The 25,961-nt window shown below is 34.5% G+C and overlaps 1 protein-coding gene and 1 pseudogene across 1 annotated transcript in view; one reads left to right on the forward strand and one right to left on the reverse strand.

Moving 5' to 3' along the window:
- The window catches only part of Fanci (FA complementation group I), a 73,951-nt gene that overhangs the window by 21,153 nt on the left and 26,837 nt on the right, over nucleotides 1-25,961 (reverse strand). The window contains exons 11-23 of the mRNA XM_076851365.2: nucleotides 23,116-23,205; nucleotides 22,374-22,510; nucleotides 21,403-21,583; nucleotides 19,331-19,418; nucleotides 11,380-11,510; nucleotides 10,661-10,731; nucleotides 9,130-9,244; nucleotides 7,190-7,312; nucleotides 4,375-4,443; nucleotides 2,586-2,687; nucleotides 1,327-1,503; nucleotides 1,120-1,241; nucleotides 224-388 (exon numbers count right to left, since the gene is read on the reverse strand). Coding sequence (XP_076707480.2) covers nucleotides 224-388; nucleotides 1,120-1,241; nucleotides 1,327-1,503; nucleotides 2,586-2,687; nucleotides 4,375-4,443; nucleotides 7,190-7,312; nucleotides 9,130-9,244; nucleotides 10,661-10,731; nucleotides 11,380-11,510; nucleotides 19,331-19,418; nucleotides 21,403-21,583; nucleotides 22,374-22,510; nucleotides 23,116-23,205 — 1,571 coding nt within the window. The remainder of the gene's footprint in view (nucleotides 1-223; nucleotides 389-1,119; nucleotides 1,242-1,326; nucleotides 1,504-2,585; nucleotides 2,688-4,374; nucleotides 4,444-7,189; nucleotides 7,313-9,129; nucleotides 9,245-10,660; nucleotides 10,732-11,379; nucleotides 11,511-19,330; nucleotides 19,419-21,402; nucleotides 21,584-22,373; nucleotides 22,511-23,115; nucleotides 23,206-25,961) is intronic.
- Nucleotides 13,025-14,554, forward strand: LOC143393505 (ras-related protein Rab-2B-like; annotated as a pseudogene).

The raw sequence follows: 25,961 nt of genomic DNA on the forward strand, positions 1-25,961 counted from the left end.
CTCTCTAGTTAGTCCATTGTTTCTGCTTTTAATAATTTAAAGCGCCTCTTTAAAATGCCTACTTGTGATTGTCCAGCTTTCATTTTAAGAAAATTTAAGCCTCCTTACATTTCTTACTATATTTATAGCAATATTTGTGAATCTAAACTAATACAAGTGAACCTGCACATGAAGAATTATCTTTACTAGACTGTTGTCTTTATACAGTCAATTAGAACCTTACCTGAAAAGAGCAGTAAGAAGATCAGAAACAAATTTCATGGACAAAAAACTATCATTTGTTTTGTTGGTCATTTTAGCTTTGCCTTTACCAGCTTTTTCGCTAAGGATGTCAGAGAGTTTCTTGTAACACATGAATAAGCTCAGAACCTCCTCAAACTTATTCTTACTGCATAAAAGGAACAAACAAAGATCAGAATTATCATGGTTTGATGTCACAATGCTTCTTAAAATGTCATATTTTAGATATAACATTATAAATGAGTGGACCTTCATTAACATAAACATAGCACTCTCACTCATACACTGATCTATCTAGATCCCCTTCCCCCTTATTTATACTCTGTCAAAGCAGAACATAAAAGTCCAACACTAGCACTAATAAAAATTTCTATTAAAATGAGGAGTACTTGAGTTCAAGGTCTGGTGAGTTTTGAATAAATTAAAGCCTGCTAGAAGACAACATTCCTGCCTGGCATATTCTTCAGTGTTCTCAGAAAGAAAATAGTTTGGTCTTAGGCTAGAATTCTTTTTTCTTTCTTTCTTTTTTTTTTTTTTTGGTACTGGGGTTTGAACTCAGGGGCACTCAACCACTGAGCCACATCCCTAGCCCTATTCTATATTTTAGAGAGAGAGTCTCACTGAGTTGCTCAGCGCCTCGCCATTGCTGTGGCTGGTTTTGAACTTTCGATCCTCCTGTCTCAGCCTCTCAAACCTGCTGGGATTACAGGTATGTGCCACCGTGCCTGGCTTAGGCTAGATTTCTGTTTAAAAGATATTATAGTCTGTGGTCTATTTAGTGCTTAACCATATTGTGAAGAGTTAAAAAACCATATCCATTTGTTCTAGTATTCATGATATATTCATCAAACTACAAGTGGAGTCACAATAATATCTTACCTGAAATTACTTATGCAGAAATTATATTCTATTAGAACCTCACAAACTCCCATCACAAGAAATGCAGAGATATTATTTTTGATGCCAATACCAGTGCTCTGAGAAAAATCTGCTGATTTATCCTAAAACCATAAGATAAATATTAATACACTAACTTATTAATAACAGTAACTACATTATTCAATACATGGAGGACTTAGCCATTACCAGTTCAAAGTCTTCCAGCTCACTCTTAATCATTCTATTAGTAATAGACTCCAATATATCATCAAGTTCTTGGTAGAATCCCTCTTCTTCTTCCTCCTCATCTCCCTGTTGTTGCAAGGACACCACTCTACTTTTATACCAGGCCAAACAATGCTGAATACAACACAGCAGATAATCCTGTAGAAGAAAAATAAGTAAATAATATTCTTATGAGTTAAGGGATAACCCAAGACGCTACTGAAAATCAGTAAATAATTCTTCAGAAAGTTTAAATAAGTTATTTGTTGGCATTACAAATCAAGTCTATCTGGATTTAAAAAACTGGGAAAACTTAATTGAACTAACAGGCATTGTTTAACAGAACTTTCTCAAAGAAACTGGTCTATAAGTAGTTGACATTTCAGAATGCAACATCAGATATATTGTCATTAGTTTGATAGAAAAAACCCTGGAGCCAGGTTGTGAAGTTAAATGGTTTCTAATTCCTTTGAGTCCCATTTTATGTTGAGGAAGCATCTTAAGTTGGAAACAAAATGCACATCAAGACAGGTTATGACAAATCAAAGACTTCCCTCCCTACTGCCACGAGTTCTAGGTCTCTGGGGCAGGAAATTTCAATTTTTCTTCTTTTTTATGTCTTTCTAATACCAGGTAACATGAAAAACAACCCATCCTAGATCCTTTGAAGGTCTGACAGAGCACCAATCTAGCTCAACCTAAACCATGTACTTTCTCCAACTAAGCAGGTCCCTGGATTCATCTACTCCTGGGTGACATCCCCATTCTGAAATAATGGAGATAAATACTTATTTAAATACACTTATTTAATGTACATATTAACAGATAAGATGTTTCTTGACGTGGTAGATGCCATGATTTAGCAAAGTGCTAACATGAAGTAATTTTACCAATAGATACAAAGTGCTACTGCGTCAGAAATTATTTATTTATTTGGGTACTGGGGATTGAACCCAGGGGGACTTAACCACTGACCCACATCCCAGCACTTTTTAAAACTTTGAGACAGGGTCTTGCTAAGTTGCTGAGGCTGGCCTCAAACTTGGCAACCCTCCTGCTTCAGCCTCTGGAGATTATAGGCATGCACCACCACATTTGGCATTCAGCAGTGATAAGCAGGGAAGATTTCAGAGTGAAAATTCACTGTAAGAATTAGGAAGAAATTTTCACAGATCTCTTTCTGAAGATCAATCCTACATTACCAGTAAAAATAATGGTTATAGGAGGAATAAAAATCTCACCAATGGTTCTTGTAGAGAGATCTGATCTCCCTGGGTCAGAATACAAGCTTCTAGTTTCAGAGGAGGCAGCACATCAGGTTTTGACTCATAGAACTGTTTTAACTGTGTATAGCAAGGGGGGAAAAAAAAGTCATCACTGTTCATTAATACTTTTTTCACTTTTTTTTTTTTTTTTGGTACTGGGGATTGAATTCAGGGGACACCTTACCACTGAGCTACCACCTCAGTCCTTTTTTATTTTGAGAAAGGGTCCACCATGTTGCTACAGCTGAACTTGAACTTGTGATCCTCCTGCCTGTAGAAGAGCTGGGCACCACCATGCCCAGCTACATTTTGCATTTTTAAACTGGTCAAGATAAAGATTATTTCATATCTAATGCCTTCTAAGACACATTTCTTAAGTGTCTAAAGAATAGTACAGCAGAATTTGTACTGCTTTGTCTCAACTAGATCCTTTGGCCCTTGCTTCAAGCATAGTACTGATAAGAGGCATCTTTCCTATTTCACTTCCAACATACTCCTTCACACCAATTCCTAAACTTGCAGGGGAAATTAGCATTTTCAGTATAGTGTGGTATTTAAGAATATAGGCTCTAGAGTTAGACTAGTTGAGTCCAAAATACCAGAACCACCACTTATTACTGATTTTGATAAAGTTATTTATACCTTGGTTCCTCATTTGAAAAATAAGTATACTGTTAATATGAATGCTATATAAGGATTAAACATGACAATAGATATAAAGAGCTTTAATCCACTACTTGACATACAACAGAACTGAAAAACAAATGCTGGCTATTATTATTTTTTTTTTCCTTTTCCTCTTCAAATCTGTATTTTAACCTCAATTGTGAAGCACTGCTCTTCCTTCAAACATAATTTTATATTTCTGATAAGTATGTGACTAAAGATAATTATTATAATTTGAAAGATAGATATTATTAATCAGGATCTAAGTTTTATACAAGATCAATGTGAAGGCCCAGTGAAAAGCTTTTTGGATAGCAAAGGACCTTCCAATTATCTCCACACATTGAGAACTTAATTTCAAATGGAGCTTCTTCAGAATTATCACAAAACAATGACAGAACTAACAAGCAAGCACACATGTTTATTTTCTACTAAAATGATGGACTAAGGGTCTACAACAACCCTTCTGATAAGAGAACAGTAACAATTACTGGCATATGAATTGTATCTTAATAAAGATTCAAATTAGTGCTTAATTAATACTGAAGAGTAAAAAGGTCTTGTTAACACCAGATATTTTCCACCTGAATTCTTCTCATTAACGTTGAAAGTAAAAAGATCTTATTTACACCAGATATTTTCCACCTGAATTGTCATCTTGATGGTCTTTTGAAATATTTCATAATTTTAAAAATCTTTTTTAAAATTAAAAAATACAGAAAATAACCTAACAGTAATCCATGTACGTGTCACTTGGATTGAACAGATGTCGACATTTTGCTCTATTTACTGTAAATTTCTTCTTTCTTTTAGAAATAAAATATACATATATAAGTGCTAACAGCATTTGTAAATAGTTCTTCAAAAGGTCCCTGACTTAGGATGTAGATTGCTAATTCACAGGACTAACAGTTAAATGGTGGCAATATGGTAGGCAGTAAGTGGTAATTGACATAAAACAACCCAGAAGAGCATGACATACCACAGGCAACACAGTGTATTACTTAGAAATTATTTTGTGTTTTGAAAAGTCTAGAAAAATTCAATTGCCTCTCAAAGTCTCACCGATTTTCCTGTAATGTACATAAATACATTTTACCTGTGATAGCAGAGTCTGCATGATTGAATTAGCCAGTTGAGAGTTCCTTCGAAGAACATCATAGAAACCCTAGAAGCAGCAGAGAATAAATAAGCTCTTTAACAAAAATAATGTTTTAAATAATCATAATTTTAAAATACTATTTTAATCCTACTTTTAGTTCTTTGATAAAGATGGAAACTCTATTTGCTAGAAGGAAAATGGTTTAGAAAATTTAGATTATTTGTCTGCAGTAAGAGATCTCTGATTACCATGAACTGGGTTAATGATCTCACCATAATTCTCACATTTTTTTTTGGGGGGGTGGTACCAGGGATTCAGCCCAGAGGCAATTAACCACTGAGGGACATCCCCAGATATTTTTTATATTTTATTTAGAGACAGGGTCTCGCTGAGTTGCTAAGTGCCTCTCTAAGTTGCTGAGGCTGACTTTAACCTCATGATCCTCCTGTCATAGCTTCTTGAGCTGCTGGGATTTACAGGTGTGTGACACTGAGTCTTAGCAATTCTCATAATTTTTAAACAAAGGGTCAATATGGCTTTGGAGTACTCTCCCCCTTCAAAGTCAGGGATGTTCTAAGCTTCTATTCTTTTTACTCATCCTATATTAGTGGCCTTTTAGGACATTCTTCCCACTTAGTTCATAGGGCTTCAAGGCCCTAAATACCCAAATATACATGATTTTTTTTTTTTTTTTTTTCCTATCTGAAATTTCCCAGTATTGTTAAAAACCACTCAGACTACACTTCTGGAGAGTTTTTTGGAACCTGCCAAAGAGGTTGTACAGCTCATCTCTGAGAAGAAGCAAATAATAATTGACCAAAACTTTTTGTTTCAAGAAAAGCAATGAAATGATGGAAGATTAGCCTCTAGTAGGCATTAATATATTTTATAAGGCTTAATAATAATAAAAAGGTGCTTGTCTTGGCACCAAAATATATAAGCAAAATAAAGGGCCAGCACACAAACATAATAGTACACATAAAGGAGGCAACCGAACAACTGGTTAACCTGAGGGGGAACAGTTAGCTCCTTATAATGTTAAAACAAATTCCAGAGGAATTAAGTAACTAAACATAAAAAAACAAAAGCCAAAGCAAAAAATCCTAATTTGGAGAAAATGTTAGTGAATGTTCATAGGAAGAATATAGACTCTACATAAAAACACTAGATACCTCAAAGGGGGGAAAAATAGATTTAGGTAGAATGCTTGCCTAGCAAGTGCAAGGCCATGGATTTGATCCCCAGCACTCTCTGCTCCCTGGAAAGAAAATAATAATAAAAAATAAAAATGATAGTGCTTGCAAAGGTGTTCCATGAGACTAAAACATCCTAATCTTTGACCCAGAATGTGGTCAAACATTCATTCATACTAAAACAACTACAAACATCAGAAATGCTCCAAAATAAGTTTAAAATACTCTATATTTTAAAAATATATAATTTGGCATTAAAAATCATGTTGTCAGATGGGCACTGTGGAGCACACCTGTAATCCCAGGTACTCAAAGAGGCCGAGAGGCAGGAGGATTGCAAATTCAAGGCCAGCCTTGGCAACTTAGTAAGACTCTGTCTCAAAAACAAAAACCAATTTTTAAAAAGGGACTGGGGATATAGCTCAGCTCAGTGGTAAACTGTTCCTGGATTCCCCCTAGTTCCACAGAAATAAATAAATAAATATGTTGTCAAAGAATTTAATGAAGTGGGAAAATGATTACAACATAATGTTGAGATAAAATCTATATAAATCTCATTTCAATTTTGCATAAATATGTATATACGAATGGTGGGATTACCAATACTACAACATAGCATTTTTATATTCTCTCTGTATGTTCTACAATAAGCTAAAAAATTCAGTGCCTGGCAACTCCTGTAGCTCAGTGTTATTTTAAGATGACAAATGAAGGTATTATAATAGCTGCTCTGTGAAATAACTTCTACTTAATGTACTTGTTTAGAGTACCTAATGCTCTTTATTCCTTCCATGAAACATGTGCTGAAATATGACTTACTTAATGCTAGAAATGTACCTCCATACCACATACTTCTGTTTCCACTAGGTGAGTAACATGCTAATACAAGTTAGTAGTTTTAACTGTCCACTATTTTTGGCAATCGTACTGCCTTTACAATTATGTAATTTAAGCATACATTCTATAATCAGCTGGAAACCAAATGCAAAAAAGAAAAACCTTGTTCTGATAAAAACTAAGCTGAATATTTTATAAAGACTTAAAAAAACAATTTCTGATGATTAGGTAAAAGCAAATTTAAAAAGCTAGGGAAACAACTAAACCCATCTAAAAGGTTTCTGTACTAAGTCTGTGTCTAGAGTGTATTCAGGTTTTTTAGCACTTTAAGTAAACAAAAATTTGAAATTATAGACAATAAATTAAGGGTATTGTTTATATGAGGAACAAGAAGTTACAAATGTCAAGCTTGGTCTTAAAAGACTAGTAAGTTGGGCTGGGGATGTGGCTCAAGCGGTAGCGGGCTCGCCTGGCATGCGTGCGGCCTGGGTTCGATCCTCAGCACCACATACAAACAAAGATGTTGTGTCCGCCGATAACTAAAACATAAATATTAAAAAAAAAAAAAAGACTAGCAAGTTAATGTACATTTAAATATTTCAAATTAAAAGTTAAGATGTAGCAACATTTATGATTTCTTATCTTAATTTTTTGACTATCACAATCTATTGGTCCTAACTGTATAAGGGCATGACTCATGTATTTTTATAACCAAGAAAAAAATTAATTTCTTAGTTGGGGGTGGGTAGGTTTGCTACATTCCTTCCATTCTACTGACTTACCTCATAAAGCATAAGTCGAACATCAGCCTGCTGGCCTAAGCATCTCCTCAAACTATCCATGATCTCAAGGCAAAAAGTTTCATTGGCAACAGAATTGTAACGGCTATGAATATCCACATGAACCTAAAAGGAAGAGAGCCTAGTTCATGTCCATCTTACTAAGATAGTTTTCATTAAGGAGTAAAATGAGATTATATTCTTGTTCAAAGAAACACAGACTGAGCTTTCTCTATGCTAAAACCCAGAAATGAGGCAGACACTAAAATCACTATGTTCATGAACATCCCCTAAAGCAATAAACAAACAAATAAAATAACCATGGGCAAGTTATTTAACCTCTATCAATTAGTTTCCTTATACTTAAAATGGGAAGGATAAAATGGGGGACAAATAAATGACACCATTCTTCATATTTAATTTATACAGTGGTGTTGCTCTTACTCTAAACTGAGATAAAAGAATTTTCAAGTATTTTAACAAAATTAACCTTCCCCCCCCCCCCCGTTCCTTAGGTTTCCTTGACAATGTCAGCTGCTACGAAGCATTAATAATCTTATATTACTAGAATATAGCAATCAGAATATACATGATTTTATTTAAAAGGCCTAAGACTTCCTTAAATATCTTTAGTAGCTAAAAGAATCTACCTCTTCCACAAATTCCAGAGATGTACAGAGGAAAAGACTTTTGTTTAGAAATGGACATGACAAAAAACTGATATTCTTTTTGACTTCAAATAAAACTAGCAAGTACAAAGAATTTCTTAATCCTTACTTCAGATACAGTTAGGTAGCTCATATTGTCTGAAGTCAAATCCTAGTTCTACCCTTTACTGGTTACATAAATATAACCTTGGGGGCTGGGGATATAGTTCAGGGTCAGAGTGCTTGCCTATCATGTGTGAGACCCTGAGTTCATGAACATTGCCTAAAGTAATAAATAAATAAACAAATAAATAACTTTGGGCAAGTTATTTAACCTTTATCAGTCTTAGTTTCCTTATCCTTAAAATGGGAACAATAAATGGGGTACAAGTAAATAATGACACCCATTATTCTTCATATTTAATTTAAACTGTGTTACTGACAGGTTTTATACAGTTATACTAGAGCAATAAAGGATTCCTAATAAAAATGCTAATTATGTCTATTTATCAACTCTATAAGATATCATTGAAATCATGAAGACAATTTTATTGCTCCAAAGCTCAGATTATGAAATTACTATAAAGTTTCATTTTCTCAGATTACATGGTTTAGTGGTGCAAATCAAATATACTTATTTTAAAAATGGGTATAATAATACCAAGCCTCAGACAATGACAATTAAGATTAAATGATAATAAATACTTAAACACAGTGTTTAGAACAATGATATCCAATAACAATATTATGAACCACAAATATAAGCTACTTATATAATTTAAAAATTTCCAGTAGCCACATCAGAAAAGTAAAAGGATGAAGTTTGTTTTGTTTTTTTTTTTTTTGGGGGGGGGTTCAGGTATTAAAGCCAGGGGGGCTTAACCATTGAGCATATCCCCAGCCCTATTTTTTTTTTTTTTTAATTGTATTGGAGACAGGGTCTGAGTTGCTTAGGGTCTCACTTGTTGCTGAGGTTGGGTCTGAACTCACGATCCACCTGCCTCAGCCTTCTAAATTGCTAGGATTACAGGTATGCACCACTGTACCTGGCTTGAAGTAAGTTTTAGTATTTTATTTAACCCAACAGATCACAAGTATTATCAACAATATAAAATTAATATAAAATAATTATTGAGGTAAGTAGTAACTGATACCACAACCATCATCATCTTCATGACAGAACTCAGTTTCACAATAGGTTCTTAAAACCATAATAGGAATTTTTTAAAAGTAGTTTTCATATTATTGGCTTCTGCTTTAATGCTCAAACTAAAAGTCAGTGTGAACAATCCTTACCTGACTGACGCCAATAGACTGACTGCACTGAGAGGATGACAGGCTGCCTAAAACTTTAAAGTTCTTCAGAAGCAGCAAAAACCCAGCAACTGCAGATTTTCGGGCATCAAGCTGGCTAGCTCAGGAATACATAGAGAAAGGTTAACAAATAGCATTAATTTTACAGGAAATATGAATATCCAGTTAGTCCCACGCAGAAAAAGAATACATATATAAAGAATGAAGCAAAAGCCGGGCACAGTGGCACATGCCTATAATCCCAGCAGCTTGGGAGGCTGAAACAGGAGGATCTCGAGTTCAAAGCCAGCCTCAGCAACCATGAGGTGCTAAACAACTCAGCGAGACCGTATTTCTAAATAAAACACAAAACAGGAGCGAGGATATCGCTCAGTGGTTGAGTGCCCCTGAGTTTAATCCCTGGTGCCAAAAAAAAAAAAAAAAAAAAAAAAACCCACAGAACAATCTGAATTTATATTTTCTCAATTAACACATCAACCAATTTAAAGCAATTAGCAATACACAAACACAGCCAATTTTTTTTTCATTATCTTCTTCACCTCGTGCCTCTATCTGTACTTTCTTCCAATCTGCTCTCAACTCCTTATTGGGTATGAAGTAGAGTGATGGGAGGTCATACAATCGGCTGCTAACTCAAATGAAAGCACTGAATGACAAAGGAAATTGCTTGTTTTTCTGTCTCCAAAGGAGTGCTTCTCTTCACAGGCTCCCTTTCTTCGCAGAGGAGTGCAATACTTTGTGCTATGTAAACCTTCTATCCAGAAAAATGACACATTCTTCTACAGGCTGAGGCTCCATGATTAACTCATGTTACACATTCTACAACATGCATTTTCGGTTTGGTGAGGAGTAACACAAAACTGACAATTCTAGAACAGATAATAGCAGCATGTGTTCCTCTGAACATCTGTAATATCACATGGCTAATGTGATATTAATTGGGCATCTTATTCTCCAAATACCAAATACTTTCTACATATTACTCTCTCTCTTTATTTTCAGAATATATTATCACCATCCTGGTCCATGACCACAATCCTAATGTTCATGAAAACCGATACTCTTACATATATTCTTAACTAAGAATATATGTAAGTTCCCTTTGGAACTGTTGCCAGCTCAGATTTCAGGGAATTTGGCAATGAAACTTTTTCCTGAAGCTTAATTCTAGGAGTGGTACAGCAGAGTACCACTTGAGATCATAAGCTTTGATGTTAGATTACTTCCATCATCAACTACTGCCTGACTTTTGGAAAGCTACTTATATATTCTCTAACCCTAAATTTCTTTATCTATGAAGTGGAACTGCAGCATTTTTCACTTCACCGGGTTGCTCCAAAGACTAAATGAAAAGAAGCACATAGAGCACTTAGCACAATGCCTTACTGGATGAGCACGCTCTGGTGGGTTAGGAATTTGATGTGAATAGGTGATACTGAGAGATGGCAAAGACAACTTTTAGTCCCAACACTAGAAGGCATAACTTACTATGATTTCAAGGAATGCTACATACCTGGCAAACATAGCCTTCCGAAGGACAAGTATCAAGGAGTCTCTCATTGACATGCTGACTTTGAGAAGTGGCTGAAGGAAAAAAAATTACTGGTTAAAAAACAGAATGAGTTTGCTTATTTATTAGCTTAGCTCATTTCTTCTCAATATTGTTAGCATTTGCCTTATATAAAGAACTTTGGTTCTGTTTTATATACATGTTTTAATGTTGATTACATTTAATAAGGATAATCATATACTATGAAACAATAAATTGAAATTGATTTTGAAGATATTTGTAAACCATTGTATTCAACAATTTAAGAGAATTTCAATTACTTCACAAACTTGAAAATGAATCCAAGGAGGGGCTGGGATTGTGGCTCAGTGGTAGAGTGCTCATCTAGCATGTGTAAGGCCCTGGGTTCGATCCTCAGCACCACATAAAAATATAAATGAAATGAAGGTATTGTGTCCAACTACTTCTAAAAAATAAATGTTTAAAAATAAAAAAAAGAAAAAAGAAAATGAATCCATGGAGAGCAAACAATGCTATGAAGAGGAATAAAATTGAAAACAGTCCAGCTCAGCACTCTTACCATTTTACTACAAAGTTTTCTATAGAAGACTCAAGGGAAATAGGATTTTGTGGACATTAATATTTATAAAGAAATGTATCAGACTTCCATTACACACTTAAACCTCATTTTTGGCAAGTTAACTTTGATACCAAAAACTTACCTGCACTGCCTTAAGCAGGCCTTGTACAGTCTGAAGAGGCAGGAAGGACAAAAAGTCAAAAGTTTCTGTGACTTTAGAAGAACAGCTCTGAAGGACTAAGGGTGCATATGTGATGATATTTGAGAGCAAGTCTGAAAAAAAGAATCTATAGTCACCTCAAATAACTACTTTTTAAAAGAGGGAAATAATATGGGGAAAGAAATGATAAAAAAAAAGTCTTGTTTCCTTTCTGAAGTAAGTATTCAACAATACAAATTTCTACTAATCAAACATACTGTTTCTCTAGTCAATGCAGTCAGGACACTTCAACATTTTTTTGTGACAAGACTACAAAAATTAAACTGCCAAAAAGAAAGAAGAAATCCAACATAGTGCCTAGACAAGTAGCACATCCTCGTTTTTCCAAGATAAAATAAATCAATAAACCAATAAACATTTATAAATTTTATTACATGCAAGCGTAATATGGTCCTATCAAGAATATCGAAAGCTTAAACTATGGGTCTCTCTTCCTTCAAGAATTTGAATAACCACAGTGAATCTCACCATCAGGTACATCCACAAGACTAGGGTCCTAATTAGAATATTCCATGCTTGTATAATTATCAAAACGGACTCTACAGTCATACATAACAAAAAGGACCAATTTTTTAAAAAGTAAGAAGGAACAACCAGGTTCTGAAAAATGAGTACCATTTAATGTTCAAACGATCACAGAATGGTCTACTACATATAAAAGTACAAGAAAGATAAGAATAATACTTAATCAGAGGATGAAAGGGAAACCAATGGAACTTGGGTGAAAAAGAATTCAGAAAAGTAAATTATTGAAGTTAATATGGGAAAAGTAGGTTAGGATCAAACTGAAGGACCTGAAGTACCAGGATGAAAAACTGATAATTTTTTTTTTTAAGATGTTGATGGATCTTCATTTTATTCATTTATATGCAATGCTAAGAATCGAACCCAGTGCCTCACACATGCTAGGCAAGCGCACTACTGCTGAGCCACAACTCCAGCTCCAAGAGCTAATAATTTATTAAAGAATATACTGATGATTTCAGAATAGGGTAGTTTTTTTTAGGAATACTAATATGGCACCAATATGTAGTCTGAAAACCATTTAGGAAGCTATGGGTCAATAAATTTAAGAGAATTATTGTCAAAGTATGTTCTCTAACTGCAAATTAGGATCAGTAACAAAGATCAAAAAAGAAAAAATTTTCAAATATTTGGAAACTAAATATACTTCTAAATAATTCATATGTTTAAATACCCACACCTCCCCACCAAAAAAAAAAATCACAAGGGAAATCAGCAAGTATTTGGAACTAAATGAAAATGAAAAAAATGATGGGATGTAGCTAAAACAGTGTTTAGAGGAAAACTGATATCTTAATGCTTACACTGGAGAAAAAGTAAGATTTCAAATTAATGACAAAAGCTTCCCATCAAAGGAAGAATAAATTAATCTCAAAGTAAGAAGGAGAAAAGAAACAAAACATAAATAAAAAAGAAGAAATGAAAGTGAAAATTAAAGAAATTTAAAAACTCAAAAGCTGGTTCTTCAAGAATTTCAATAAAATCAGTAAATGTGCCAAACTGATAAGGAAAAATAGATAATACACAAATTATGACTCTCGGGATGAGAAAAAGGACATCAACACAGATTCTTGAAGCATTAAAGGGAATATATGGGCAAGATGTGGTAGGAGTGCAAACCGGTAAACCCAACCACTTGGGAAGCTGAAGCAGGAGGATAACAAGTTCAAGACCAACCTGAACAACTTAGTGAGACCCTGGCTCAAAATTTAAAAATTACAAAGACTGAGGATGTAACTCAGTGGCAGAATGCTTGACTCCTGTGTAATATGCCCTGGGTTCAATCCCCAGGGCTGAAAAGAGAAGGGGGGGGTGGTGGGCAGGGAGGGAATATTCTGAACAACTTATAGCAATAAACTTGGAAAAAAATGATCAAATTACTTCTAAGATAATTGGAATAGTCTATTTGTATTAAAGAAATTAATTTTGTAGTTGAAAATCCTTTCCACAAGCACAAGAAAACTTAGAATTTAAGAGGAAAAAAGGGTAAATGTGGGTAAATATAATAGATGAGAAGTTGGTATTTTTCTTCCTATCAAAGGTCAGAAGGTGAATATTTTAGGCTTTATGGGCCTTATAATGTTACAACTACCTCAACTCTGTTGGTCTAGTGTGAAGCAAAACAGTTAACACCTACAAATGAGCATGGCTATGTTGCAATAATATTTGATTTATGAACTCTGAGATCTAGATTTTGCACTTCATGAAACATTCTAATTCTTTCAATCATTAAAAACAGCAAAGCCAGGCGTGGTGGCTCATGCCTGTAATCCCAGCAACTGGGGAGGCTGAGGCAGAAGGACTGCAAGCTCAGTGGTTAAGCACCCCAGGGCTCAATCCCTGGTACCAAAAAAAAAAAAAAAAAAAAAAAAAGGCAAAAGCAAACAGGAAGGAGAAAAAACAAATAAGCAGCAATCAATGAAACTAAAAATGAAAAATAAAAATCAAACCAAAACCTCATTCTTTGACAGATTATTAAAACTGTCCTAGATGCCCAGAGTCTAGCAGCTGGAAAGTTCTTAGGCCTCATGCTTGTATATACATCCTCCTCTTTCAGCTGTGGGGAACTCATGCCTCCTCCTGCAACTTATAGGCAAGCAATCCAGCCTGTCCATGACCTCACAATAGGTGTGGAGTTTGGGACCCACATGGTCAACATTGATGGGAAACAAACAGCAAATCTGGGATACAGATGGGCAAGAATCCTTCCATCTTCCACCTGTTCCTACTACAGGGGAACAGTTGGAGCACTGCTGGTATATGACATTACAAGACATGAAACCTTCAATCACCTGGCCTCATGGTTAGAGGATGCCCACCAGCATTCTAGCATGTGGTTTTCATGAAAACTGGGAATAAAGGTGACCTAGAGTCCCACAGGGATGTGAGAGAGAAGGAGGAAAGGCCTTTGCTCATGAGCATGACTTACATTCATGGAAACTCAGGCGAAATGGCCTGCAATGTTGAAGAGGCCCTCATTAATACAGACAAAGAAATATACAGGAAGATCCAGCAGGGTTTATCTGATGTCCACAATAAGGCAAACAGCATCAAGATTGGGCGCCAACAGTAGATTGTAACATCATGGGGACCCAGCACCTTCCAGCAGAACTGCTATGACACAGGGTGGGATTCTGGCTGCCACTGAACACTTGGCCCAAATTTTTTTTTTTTTCCTGGAACAGCTTCAGATAAATAGGTTTTAAGAAAAAAGTCTTACTTGCTTTGGCTGAGAGCAGCCTCTTTTCAAGATGTGATAATTTGCTTTTCCACTTAAAGAACAGAGGAGATTTGGGGACCTTCCTGATTTGTCCTTCTTCGGGGGCGTGAACACTCTATAGATTGGGGCTCTTTTCATCCTCATTTCTTAAATGGTAGGATTCAAAAATAAAGAATTTAATAAGCATATATAATATGCTCCCCATCAATAATTAGAAGTAAGGGTCAAGTATGCTCTGCTTGAACACTTGAGATGATCACGATCTGGCTGGCCTTAGGATATAAAATAGAGCCAATGCACAGGAATTTCTTTTGAGTTTTTTTTAACTTCTTTGCTTTTGAGGGTCTACTTGCCACTTTGGAGTTCTTGCAGAAAGCAGTTCCTTCTATTTGCTCACAGAAGCAGAATGCTTCTCTACTGTCTTGACTGCTGCTTTCTGTCTCTTGCATACCAAACTTGGGAGAAATGGAGTTGGTCCTGGACTTGTGGCCACTTATCCTTACCTAGATAAAACATTCATTCCTTATTCATTTTGTTTAGGGACCAGATCTAACATTGTAGTGTCTTTCACTGAACTGACTTCTACTGTTTCATCACACTCACTTCGTAACTAGATATATTGGGACTCTCTGATCAAGCTTGTTTACCGAACATGGTGTATTTATTTTTCTGTATCTTTGCACATGCCCTACTCTCTACTAACACTACGTTTAAAAATCCAACATTTTTTTCCTTTAGGAAGCCTTCAGCAACTCTCCTAGGGACTTCTAAGTAAATATTTACATAGTATCCCTTAGCTTTCCTATGTTGGCTAGTCATATGTATATTTATTTGTATGCATGTTCCTTTGTAAATATATTTTATAGTAGTTTTATACGTAGAATTTGTGTCCTCATATAGGTTATAAGCTCTGTAAAGGAGAATCCATGTCACCTTTTTATTTTTAAAAACTACTTTCCCAACCATTTCTTCATGGGTGCCTAATGCTACTTGTGATTATAGAATTTGACCAACACACCTAAAAACTTAGGACACTGACTTTAGAGGGAACAAAAGATCTTAGAGTCATCTCTATAATTCCTTCTCTCTTCCACCTGTTTACCCTGGGTTATACATAATTCTTCTTTTCTTCTCCTGCCTTTCTCTGGCACATAGCCTCCATTCTGTGCAGTATTCTATAAGGCTGCTTGCTGCCAAGCAATCAGATAACTTGTTGCTTCTTCAGCCTTTCTCCTTTTCAAATCATTCAATACTATCCAAGCCATATTTACCTTTGCTTTGCTCATCATATTACCTTCTGGGTCAGCAGCTTTTTTTCCTTGATATCTCATTTTCTTCCATAGTTCTGGGGTCTCATGAATTTTTATATTTTTTGTTTTAATGAATGAACTGTTTCATTATTAAATACATGCATATATCCCCCCCGCCCCCCCGCCCCCCCCCCCCCCCCCGCAAAGAAAGAGCTGACAAGCCCCTAGCTAGCCAGGCTGAAAAGAAAAAAGACAAATAACTGGGAATGTCTTGATTCACAGATGATGTAACTTCTATGTACAACATCTTACACTGCTTCATATCTATTTGCACAATTATATATACATTAAAATTTTTAAGAAATGCCTTACATCCATCTCAAAAGCATATAAAATACTTAAAGATAATTCTGATAAAGGTATGCAAAGATCCATGCAATGAAAAGAAAGCCATATTGCAAATAATTAAACAAGGTCTAAACAAATGAGAAATGGATGTGTTCACAGGTTAAAAGACTCAATATTGTTCAGATCCCAAATCAATCCCAAAGACTCAAAACAACCTCAATCAAAACTTGATCAATTTTCTCTAAAAATTGACAGACTGCAGTCTAAAATTTATTTGAAAATGCAAAGGACCTAAAAGAGCCAAACCCATTTGAAAAGTGAAGTTCAAGGACTTAACTATCTGATTTTGTGACTTACTACAAAACTACAGCAATGAAAACAAACACTGACACATAGATCATTGGAATACTTCCTGAAATGGACCACACATAGATGGCTAGCTGATTTTTTAACAAAAATACCACAAGGGGCTGAGGTTGTAGCTTAGTGGTAGAGCGCTTGCCTACCACATGTGAGGCACTGGATTTGATCTAAGCACCACATAAAAATAAATAAAGGTATTGTGTCCATATACAACTAATAAAAAAAAAATTTAAAAAAACACTCAGAAAATTATTTTAAAAATTAGTCCAAAAAACAAGTTTTGACAAAACAACAAGATACTTATATGCAAAATAAGAAATTAAAAACATTAAAATCCCTTTTACCTCACACCATAAACAATATTTAACAAAAATGGATCACAATCTAAGGATGAATTTATTTAACATCTAGTAGAAAACACAGGAGAAAATATTAGTGGTCTTTGGTTTGGCAAATTTTTTTTACATTTGACACGAAAGTAGAAATCATAAAATAAAATCAATAAACTGGACTTCACTGAATTAAAAATTTTTGCTTCTTAAACCAGTATAACCAAAAATAAATAAATAAATAAACAGAATGGGTGAATATTTATTTGAAAACATGTGCAGTCAGACCTCCATATGAACAGATTCCATCCCGACAGGTTCCCCATCTATGGATTGAATCAACCATGTATAGAGAACTTAAAAAAAATGTGATTTTTGTTGCTGACATGTAGTTATGTCTATGATGATTATATTTGTACAAAGCATACCTGGTCTATAAGGGTTATATTCGTACAAAGCATATATGTTCTATTCTTTCTTACCATTTCCTGAACAATACATAACTATGTATATAATAACTACACTATATTAGTATCATAAATAATTTAGAGATGATTTAAAGTTTATGAGAGGATGTATATAGATTATAGTAAATACTATACCATTTTATATAAAGAACAGAAGCATCTGTGGATTTTGGTATCTGAGGCAGCCCTGGAACCATTCCCTAATGGATACGAGGGAGATGATTATACCTGACACAACTTATTTAGAATATATAAAGAACTCTTCAAATACTAAGGCAAACATCTCAATTTTTTTAAATGGGCAAAAGACTTGAATAGTCACTTGCCCAAAGATGATATACAGATGACAAACATATTTAAAAAATGTTCAACATCATCAGCCACAATTAGACACCATTATTAATATGAGAATGCCCAAAATTAAAAAGAATGACTATACCAAGTATTGATGTCAATGTGCAAAAACTGGGAACACTGCTGGAGAAATGCTGAATGGTACAACCACTTTGGAAAACAGTTTATTCAACTGTTAAACATTTATTATATAATACACCCAATTCATTGCATGTTTTCCCAAGAAATGAAATCATATGGCTACACAAAACTTACAAAGATGGGCTGGGGTTGTGGCTCAATGGTGAGCACTCGCCTAGCATGTGCGAGGCCCTGAGTTCAATCCTCAGCACAACATAAAAATAAATAGAGGTATTGGATCCAACTACAACTAAAAAAAAACCACAAAGGAATGTTCAGAGTAGGTTTTGTTAGCTCCAAACCAGAAACAACCTAAAACATCTTTAGGTGAATAAATGAAAAAATTAGTTATATTCTTAAGATAAAATACTAACAACAAAAAGGAATCAACTATTGATACACATAACACAAATCATAGATAAATCAAAGAAGAATACTATGTGAAAGAAGTCATCATCCCCACCAAAAAAGTTATGTACACTACATCATTCCATTTGTATAAAATTCAAAAAATTGTATTTAAGGGCTGGTGGTATAGTTCAGTGGCAGAATGTATGCTAGCATGTACAAGGCCCTGGGTTCAATCCCTAGTGTGCACGCGCACACACACACACACGACATTTATAGTAACAGAAAACAGACTAGAGATGGGCAGTGGAGAAAGAAGAGACTGAGGAACAGACTACCAAGAGACATCAAGAAGCATCTGTGGGTGAGACATATACATCTTGACTGTGGTAATAGTTTCACAGATGTATACATGTATTGAAAATAATCAAACAGTTATACTTTCAATCTGGAGATTATTATGCATCAAGTATGCCTTAATAAAGCTGTCAAAAAAGGGAAAAAAGCAGAATAAACTATTAAGTATTAAACTTTACAGACGTTTAAGGATAGAAGAAAGAAAAGGTCCTATTAAAGAAAAAAAGAAAAAAACTGGCCACAGGCATGAAAAGCAAACTAGTAGTCACCAGACCATCTATTTAAAAAGTTTCAGGAAGTTGTGAACAGACTGAATGACAGAGAAACTAAGAAAATTGGTGACTGAGAAAAAGGCAATGTATTTAGATATTAGGAGATTCGTACTAAACCCAGTAAATTTATAAGTCACCAAAGGGATGAATTCTGACTTCAGAATGTCTAGGTCTAAGCAGCTAGGAGGTCAACAGAAAAGCAATCATTTGAGATGAGAAGTATTTAAAAAAAAAAAAACAAAACACTAATGAAAATTGAAAGTACCCCTCATTACTTAAATGTTCCTTTCCTTACTGATAACCACAGACAACACAGATGTATATGTCAAACTGGCATCATAATCAAAGATATTTCATTAAACTCTCCTGCATCATAAAGTATTTCCCAAAATCTTATCCATGTTTTTTCAAAGTTTAGTACCTAAGAAATGACTGATGGGAGAGGATGCTCTGGTAACAACCCTGTTGAGGACTTGCTCCAGAATTTCTTGTCTGATCATCTCATGGATCTAAAAAGAATAGAACCAACAGAATACTCCTGAGTGACCTTCAGCTTATAAGGTCATCAATGCATACCAGGCAGGACGAGAATAGTTTGAATATAGGTAAAACTCAACTGTTTTATTCTAAAAAAATAAAAAGTCCATTAAAATCTTTTAAGAAACATAAAAAACTTATTCCTGTTTCAAGAAGCAAAACAGCTGCCTGGAAAAGATCCATTCTAAATTTTCATTTGAATTTTAGTTAAAATTCTTACTTGAACTTGAAGTACAGATTAATTTATGTCAGACTTCAGACTACTGGTGACTTGTTAGAAATACGCTTTAGAGCCTGGTGCAGTAGTACACGCCTGTAATCCCAGCAGCTAAGGAGGCTGAGGCAGGAGATTCACGAGTTCAAAGTCAGCCTCAGCAAAAGCTAAGCAACTCAGTGAGACTTTGTCTCTAAATAAAGTTTTAAAAAACGGGCTAGGCTGAGTGCCTCTGAATTCAATTCCCAGTACATGCCTCCTACTCCCGCAAAAAGAAATATGCTTTAGAGATGCTTTGAAAAAGCCAACATCTGTGAAATGAAATCAAATGGATCTTGTTTTGAAAATCATTAATTTAAAACAAGAAGTTATTCTAAGAATGTTTTTAACTATATTATTACTTAAAAGGATTATTTATATTAAGTACATTTACCTCAAGAACTATGCCATTTACCTCATAGTTTTGGATCAAAACACTAGATGTTTTTAAGTTGTTGATGGACCTTTTATTTCATTTGTTTATATCAGTGCCTCACACATGCTAGGCAAGTGCTCTACCACTGAGCCACAACCCCAGTCCAAAACACTAGATTTATCTCCAGATACTTTTGGTATAGTTATATTAAAACAACTGAATGTCAAAAAGATAACTTAGAGCTGGGCACAGTGGTGCATACCTGTAATCTCAGTGGCTCAGGAGGCTGAGGGAGGAAAAATGCAAGTTCAAAGCCAGCCTCAGCAATTTAGCAAGGCCCTAAGCAACTCAGTGAAACCCTGTCTCTAAATAAAATACAAAAAAGGGCTGGGGATGTGTCTCAGTGGTTAAGTTCAATCCTTAGTTGGGCAAGGGTGGGATGCTGGGGGACCTGGGGTTGTGGCTCAGTGGTAGAGTACTTGCCTAGCATGTGGGAGGCACTGGGTTTAATTCTCAGCACTGCATATAAATAAATGAATAAAATAAAGGTGCATTAACAACTAAAAATATATATGAAAAAATTTAAAACAAACAAAAAAAGGGCTGGGGATATGGCCCAGTGGTTAAGCGCCCATGGTTTTAATCCCTGGTACCAAAGAAAGAAAAAGAAAAAAAGTTAATTTAGAGAAATCACTAGCAAAATTGTTTAGTTTCAGATGTGACCTTGCTTTTTTATTTCAAAGGAAATTAATTTTTTAAATTATTTCAAGAGATTATGAAACTTAAACTTGATTACTTTGAAGTACAGATTGAGATGACAGTCATAATTTGGTAATAATGTAAAAAATTATTAACGTCACACTTAGGTTCTTCAAAAACAATGGACCAAGCAAAATTCTTCAAGTCTAATGTTCTTTGGTGACCTAAAAAGTATTAAGAAATACATTAAATTCCTTTTATGTACAAAGAATAACAGATCAATCAGATCCTGAGAAATACAGTAAAAAAAAAAATTAGCAAAAAGTTAGAAGTGATCTGCTACTTGAGGAATAAGAGAAAAAATACATGTAGAAGTTATAATCAAACTTCTATGGTATGATCCAAAACAACAGGGTAAGTGGAATACATGAAAAATGTAATAGAAGAATAAGAAAGCAATTCATCAAACTGGATCCATAATGTCCCTTTACCAACCTAAGCTCTATCATAAATACTGTCAAAGTACTAAACAACAAATTTTCTTACCTACCAAACTCCCAGACAAATGTCCTGCTCTACTGATATCACTTAAACAAAGTAGGAAATTGTCGCCAAACTAGAGTCTCACCTTAAAAGTTTCCAATAGGATATTAGCTCCAAGCTTACATGTACACTGGTTTGGCATTTTAGAAAGACTAGAGCTGGTTTCAACAGTTTTTCCATCAAGAATCTTCTTTGGCCCATATAAATCCATTAAAATGAAGCCAAGTTCTACCAGTCCCTGAGTAATATGATCCCAACTATGAACACTACAAGAAAAGAAAGCATAGTTAAAAAGAAAAACCTGGAAAGACATCTAGTTTTATACTCACTGCTATGTTACACACTCTCTAATTAAAGATGGATCAACCAATGCACTTCACGTATGAATCTTTTCATACAACCTTAACTGGCAGAATTCTGAATTCCTGAATGTATAGTAATGGGAATGAATTGGCAAGTGGTTTTCATGGACAACCAGAACAATAAATAAATCTAAAAACTACAAATACTTAAAAATATATATAAGAAATTAGAATATTTCAATGTAATAATCATTAAAGATTTCCATTTATTTAAAAATTAATTTTCTTCTCATTCCCCTAATACTGACAATACTTACATGATATATAAACTTACAAACCTGCCTCTCCCCCTAGACTGAGATTCTCTAGGGCTGAAGCCATACTACCTAGCACAAGGTTGGCAAACAAAGGTACTCAGTATATATTTACAACATGAATGAATAAATAACCTGGTTCCAGCACATGAGTTAAAACTATAAAAACACTTTTGTAAAACTGTAGACTCCGGTGATTATACCACTTACTGTTACCCTTTCCAGTGAAAGTGATAAGCTTATAAATAATCTTTATATCGTTGTGTCTAGCTGATAACAGTAATTTGCTTGACCAATTTTAAGGGATTAAAACTTCATATTATGAAGTCAACAGTTGTAATCACCAGTTTTCTTTGATGGGTCATAAGTATGGTGCCACATTACATTTTCTAATACTAAATAACATGTAAACATATTTGGAATATGGTTCACCAACTCACCTATTCTTTACCACTTCCAAGATCATGGTTGAAACACAGGATCTATGGGGTACTAGATTCTGAAGAAATTTTGAGCCTTGGAGTAGCTGAAGATCCTTAAAGCTTTTCACAATGGAAGTTTTTAAAAGATCAAACACCTAATATGATGAAAGAAACAGGGAAATGAAACAAAATTATTGCTCATGCTGTGAATCTTAACCCTCTAACTGTTCCTTTAAGCTTAAACTCACATGTATCCCTATGAAAACTGTCTAGATGAAGATGACACAAAATGTGACTTTCAGGGAAATCTAAGAATTGGAGAAATGCCATCTTTGACAAGAAAAATATATCTTATTTTATAAATATTACCCAAGATCTGGGAACACACATGAGAAAAAGTGGCAAAAGATTTTATTATTTTCATCTTGTGACGACTATATTCTCACATTTGTTTCAACTCAATCAGGTCCAATTTTTTGGAAAGTTATAATGCAAAAAAACTGCTGGCAAATATCCATGGATACTTCCCATTCTTAACTATGTAGGCTATGTGATATTTCCACCTTTTCCTCATTTCACCACCTGGCTTACCTCACAATAGAAAATAGTTGTAGACCAAGTATCTGAAGTTTTCTAGAATCCCCACAGAATGGGAGTAGAATTGTTTAAGAAAGGATAATAACAAAAACAATTTCTTGTATATTTTCTTATCAACACAGAAGTAACCAAGATGTCATTAAAAAAAAAAAAAAAAAAATACCTGTTCCTCAAATCTCTGTATTCTTGTTACAGAAAGAAGAAGAGCAATACTGAAGGGACATAAATTATTTGAATCTCCTTGCTGTCCTGCCTAAAATAAACCAAAAAAGAGTCATTATTTACATTTTAAAAAAGAAAATGTATACACTTAAAAAGCATAAGGTAGCCTACTTAAAAATAGGCCCTTGAATGGATCACAAGCCTAAATGTAAGAGATAAAACTATAAAACTTTTAGAACTGAAAATCTTTAAAACCGTGGACTAGGTACAGATTTCTTAGACATAATATCAAACATAATTTACACAAGAAAACTGATGTACTGGACTTCATCAAAATTAAAAACTTTTGTGCTTTAAAAGATACCATTTAAAAACTGCAGCCTGACTCGGTGGTGCACACCTGTAATCCCAGCAGCTCAGGAGGCTGAGGCAAGAGGATTGCCAAATTCAAAGTCAGCCTCAGCAAAGTGAGGTGCTAAGCAATTCAGTGAGACACTGTCTCTAAATAAAATACAAATAGGGCTGGGGATTTGGCTCAGTGGTCAAGTGCCCCTGAGATCAAATCCTGGTATCTCCCCAAAAATAAAATAAAAAATGCAAAGATAAGTTAGAGACTGGGGAAAATATTTGCTAAATATACCTGATAAGTATATACACAAAATAAAGAATATATACCTGGTAAAGAATATTAAAAAAATCCTTACAACAGTATGACAAACATCACAATCATAAAATGGGCAAAATATTTGAATAGACATCTCACCACAAACATGACAGCCAATGAGCATAAGAAAAGATACTCAATTATCATCAGTCTTTAAGGAAATGCAACGTAAACCTCAATGAAATATTATTTCACACCAATTAGAATACAAGAAAAAAAGACAATAAAAAAAGACACTATAAAATATTATTGTAGGATGTAGAGAACAGAAATAGAAACCTTCCTACAATGACAATGGGTATGTGAAATGATATACACCTACTTTGGAAAACACTTCCACAGTTGGCTAAAAACTTAAACATAAGCCTGATTTGATGGCATATGCCTGTAATCCCAATGATTTGGGAGCCTGAGCCAGGAGGTTCACAAGTTTCAAGGACAGTCTCTGCAACTTAATGAGTCCCTAAACAACTGAGTGAGACTCTGTCTCAAAATAAAAAATAAAAAGGGCTAGGAATGTGCCTCAGTGATTCAGCACCCCTGATACCAATTCCCCAGAACCAATCCAAAACCAAAACAAACAAAAACAATTTTTAAACATAAATGTATCATACAAATCAGTAATTCCACTCCTAGTTCTCTACCTCAGAAAAATGAAATATACACCCAAAGATTCAGATTTAATTTTCAAAATAGTTTGATTCCTAATAGCTAAACAGTAGGAAAAACTCTAACTACATCAACTGGTAAATAGCTAAACAAAACTGCTATATCCATAAAATGGAGTACTATTCAACAATAAAAAAGAAATTAAATAGATATATGTTATAATATGGATGAACCTTGAAAATACTTCACTTAACGAAAAAGCCATGCTCAAAAGATCACATATGATGTGACTCCATTTTTGTAAAATGTCTAGGAAGGGCAGATCTATACAGGCAGAAAGTACATTGGTGGTTGCCTGAAGCTAGGTGTGGTAATGAAGATTAAATGCACATGAGAGCTCTTATATGACAATAAAAATATTCTAAAATTGGACTATAGTAACCACTGCAAAATTAGGTAAACTTATGAAAAGTCACTGAATTGTACACTTAAATGGGATAAATTTTAACTTAAATTCATTTCAATTGTACCTTAATAAAGTTTAAAATAGGTCTTTGAAGCCCAGAAGAAATGACACCAAATAAGAACAAAAAAAGACTAAATATAAAATCAAAGATGAACAAAACAAAAATAGCAGAGTTGATTAAAATACACAAAACCAAAAAGACCAACAATATAGCTACTATAAATAGTTAGAGATGATAAAGGAATTATTGTTAATTTTCCCAGGGTGTGAGGATGGTATTGTGTTAACATGTCCTTATTCTCGAGAGGCACATACTGAAATATTCAGATGATGAAGAATTATGGTTTCTGCAACTTACTTTTAAATGACTGGGGGGGAATGTATGAGAGAGAGAAAGAGACAGATAAAACTGGTAAATCTAGATGAAGAGAATACAGATGCTTTCTGTGCTACAGAGTTTAAACTTTTCTGTAGGTTAAAATTTTCAAAATAAAAAGTTGGAGGAGTTGGGTGCAGTGGAGCATGCCTGTAATCCCAATGACTCTGGAGGCTGAGGCAGGAGGATTCCAAGTTCAAAGACAGCTTCAGCAATTTAATGAGCCCCTCAGCAACTTAGTGAAATACTGAAAAAAAAGAGCTGGGGATGTGGCTCAGCAGTTAAGCACGGAAGAAGGAAGGAAGGGAGGAAGGGAGGAAGGGAGGAAGGGAGTGAGGGGGGGGGAGAGGGAAGAGTTGGAGGAAAAAACAGAAATGTGTCCTTCTTTTAAGAATTCAAAGCATTTCTGAATTTTTATTTTTCTACCTCACAGATCTAATGTTGAATGACTTAGCATCACAAAACTCTACTAGAAATAAGTAAGACCCCAATTCAAAAATGATGAAAAGTGAGGAAAAAGGTTAAAGATCAAATAATAAAATTAGATTTTGATCTTATTGATGAACAGTCCTCAGTTTTTTCTTTTCTAGCACTAGAATGTTTAAAGGAAAGTTTTAAAATTTCTGGTATGCTTAAGATTAGGGTGACATGTTTTCAATTTCAAAGTGAAAAAAAGAGATCCTCTCAACCTAGGGCTCTTCTATAATATTTGTTTCCTGTCATTAACTGACA

This window comes from Callospermophilus lateralis, chromosome 3 (genome assembly GCF_048772815.1).
Source record: "Callospermophilus lateralis isolate mCalLat2 chromosome 3, mCalLat2.hap1, whole genome shotgun sequence".
In the NCBI taxonomy this organism is placed as follows: domain Eukaryota; kingdom Metazoa; phylum Chordata; class Mammalia; order Rodentia; family Sciuridae; genus Callospermophilus; species Callospermophilus lateralis.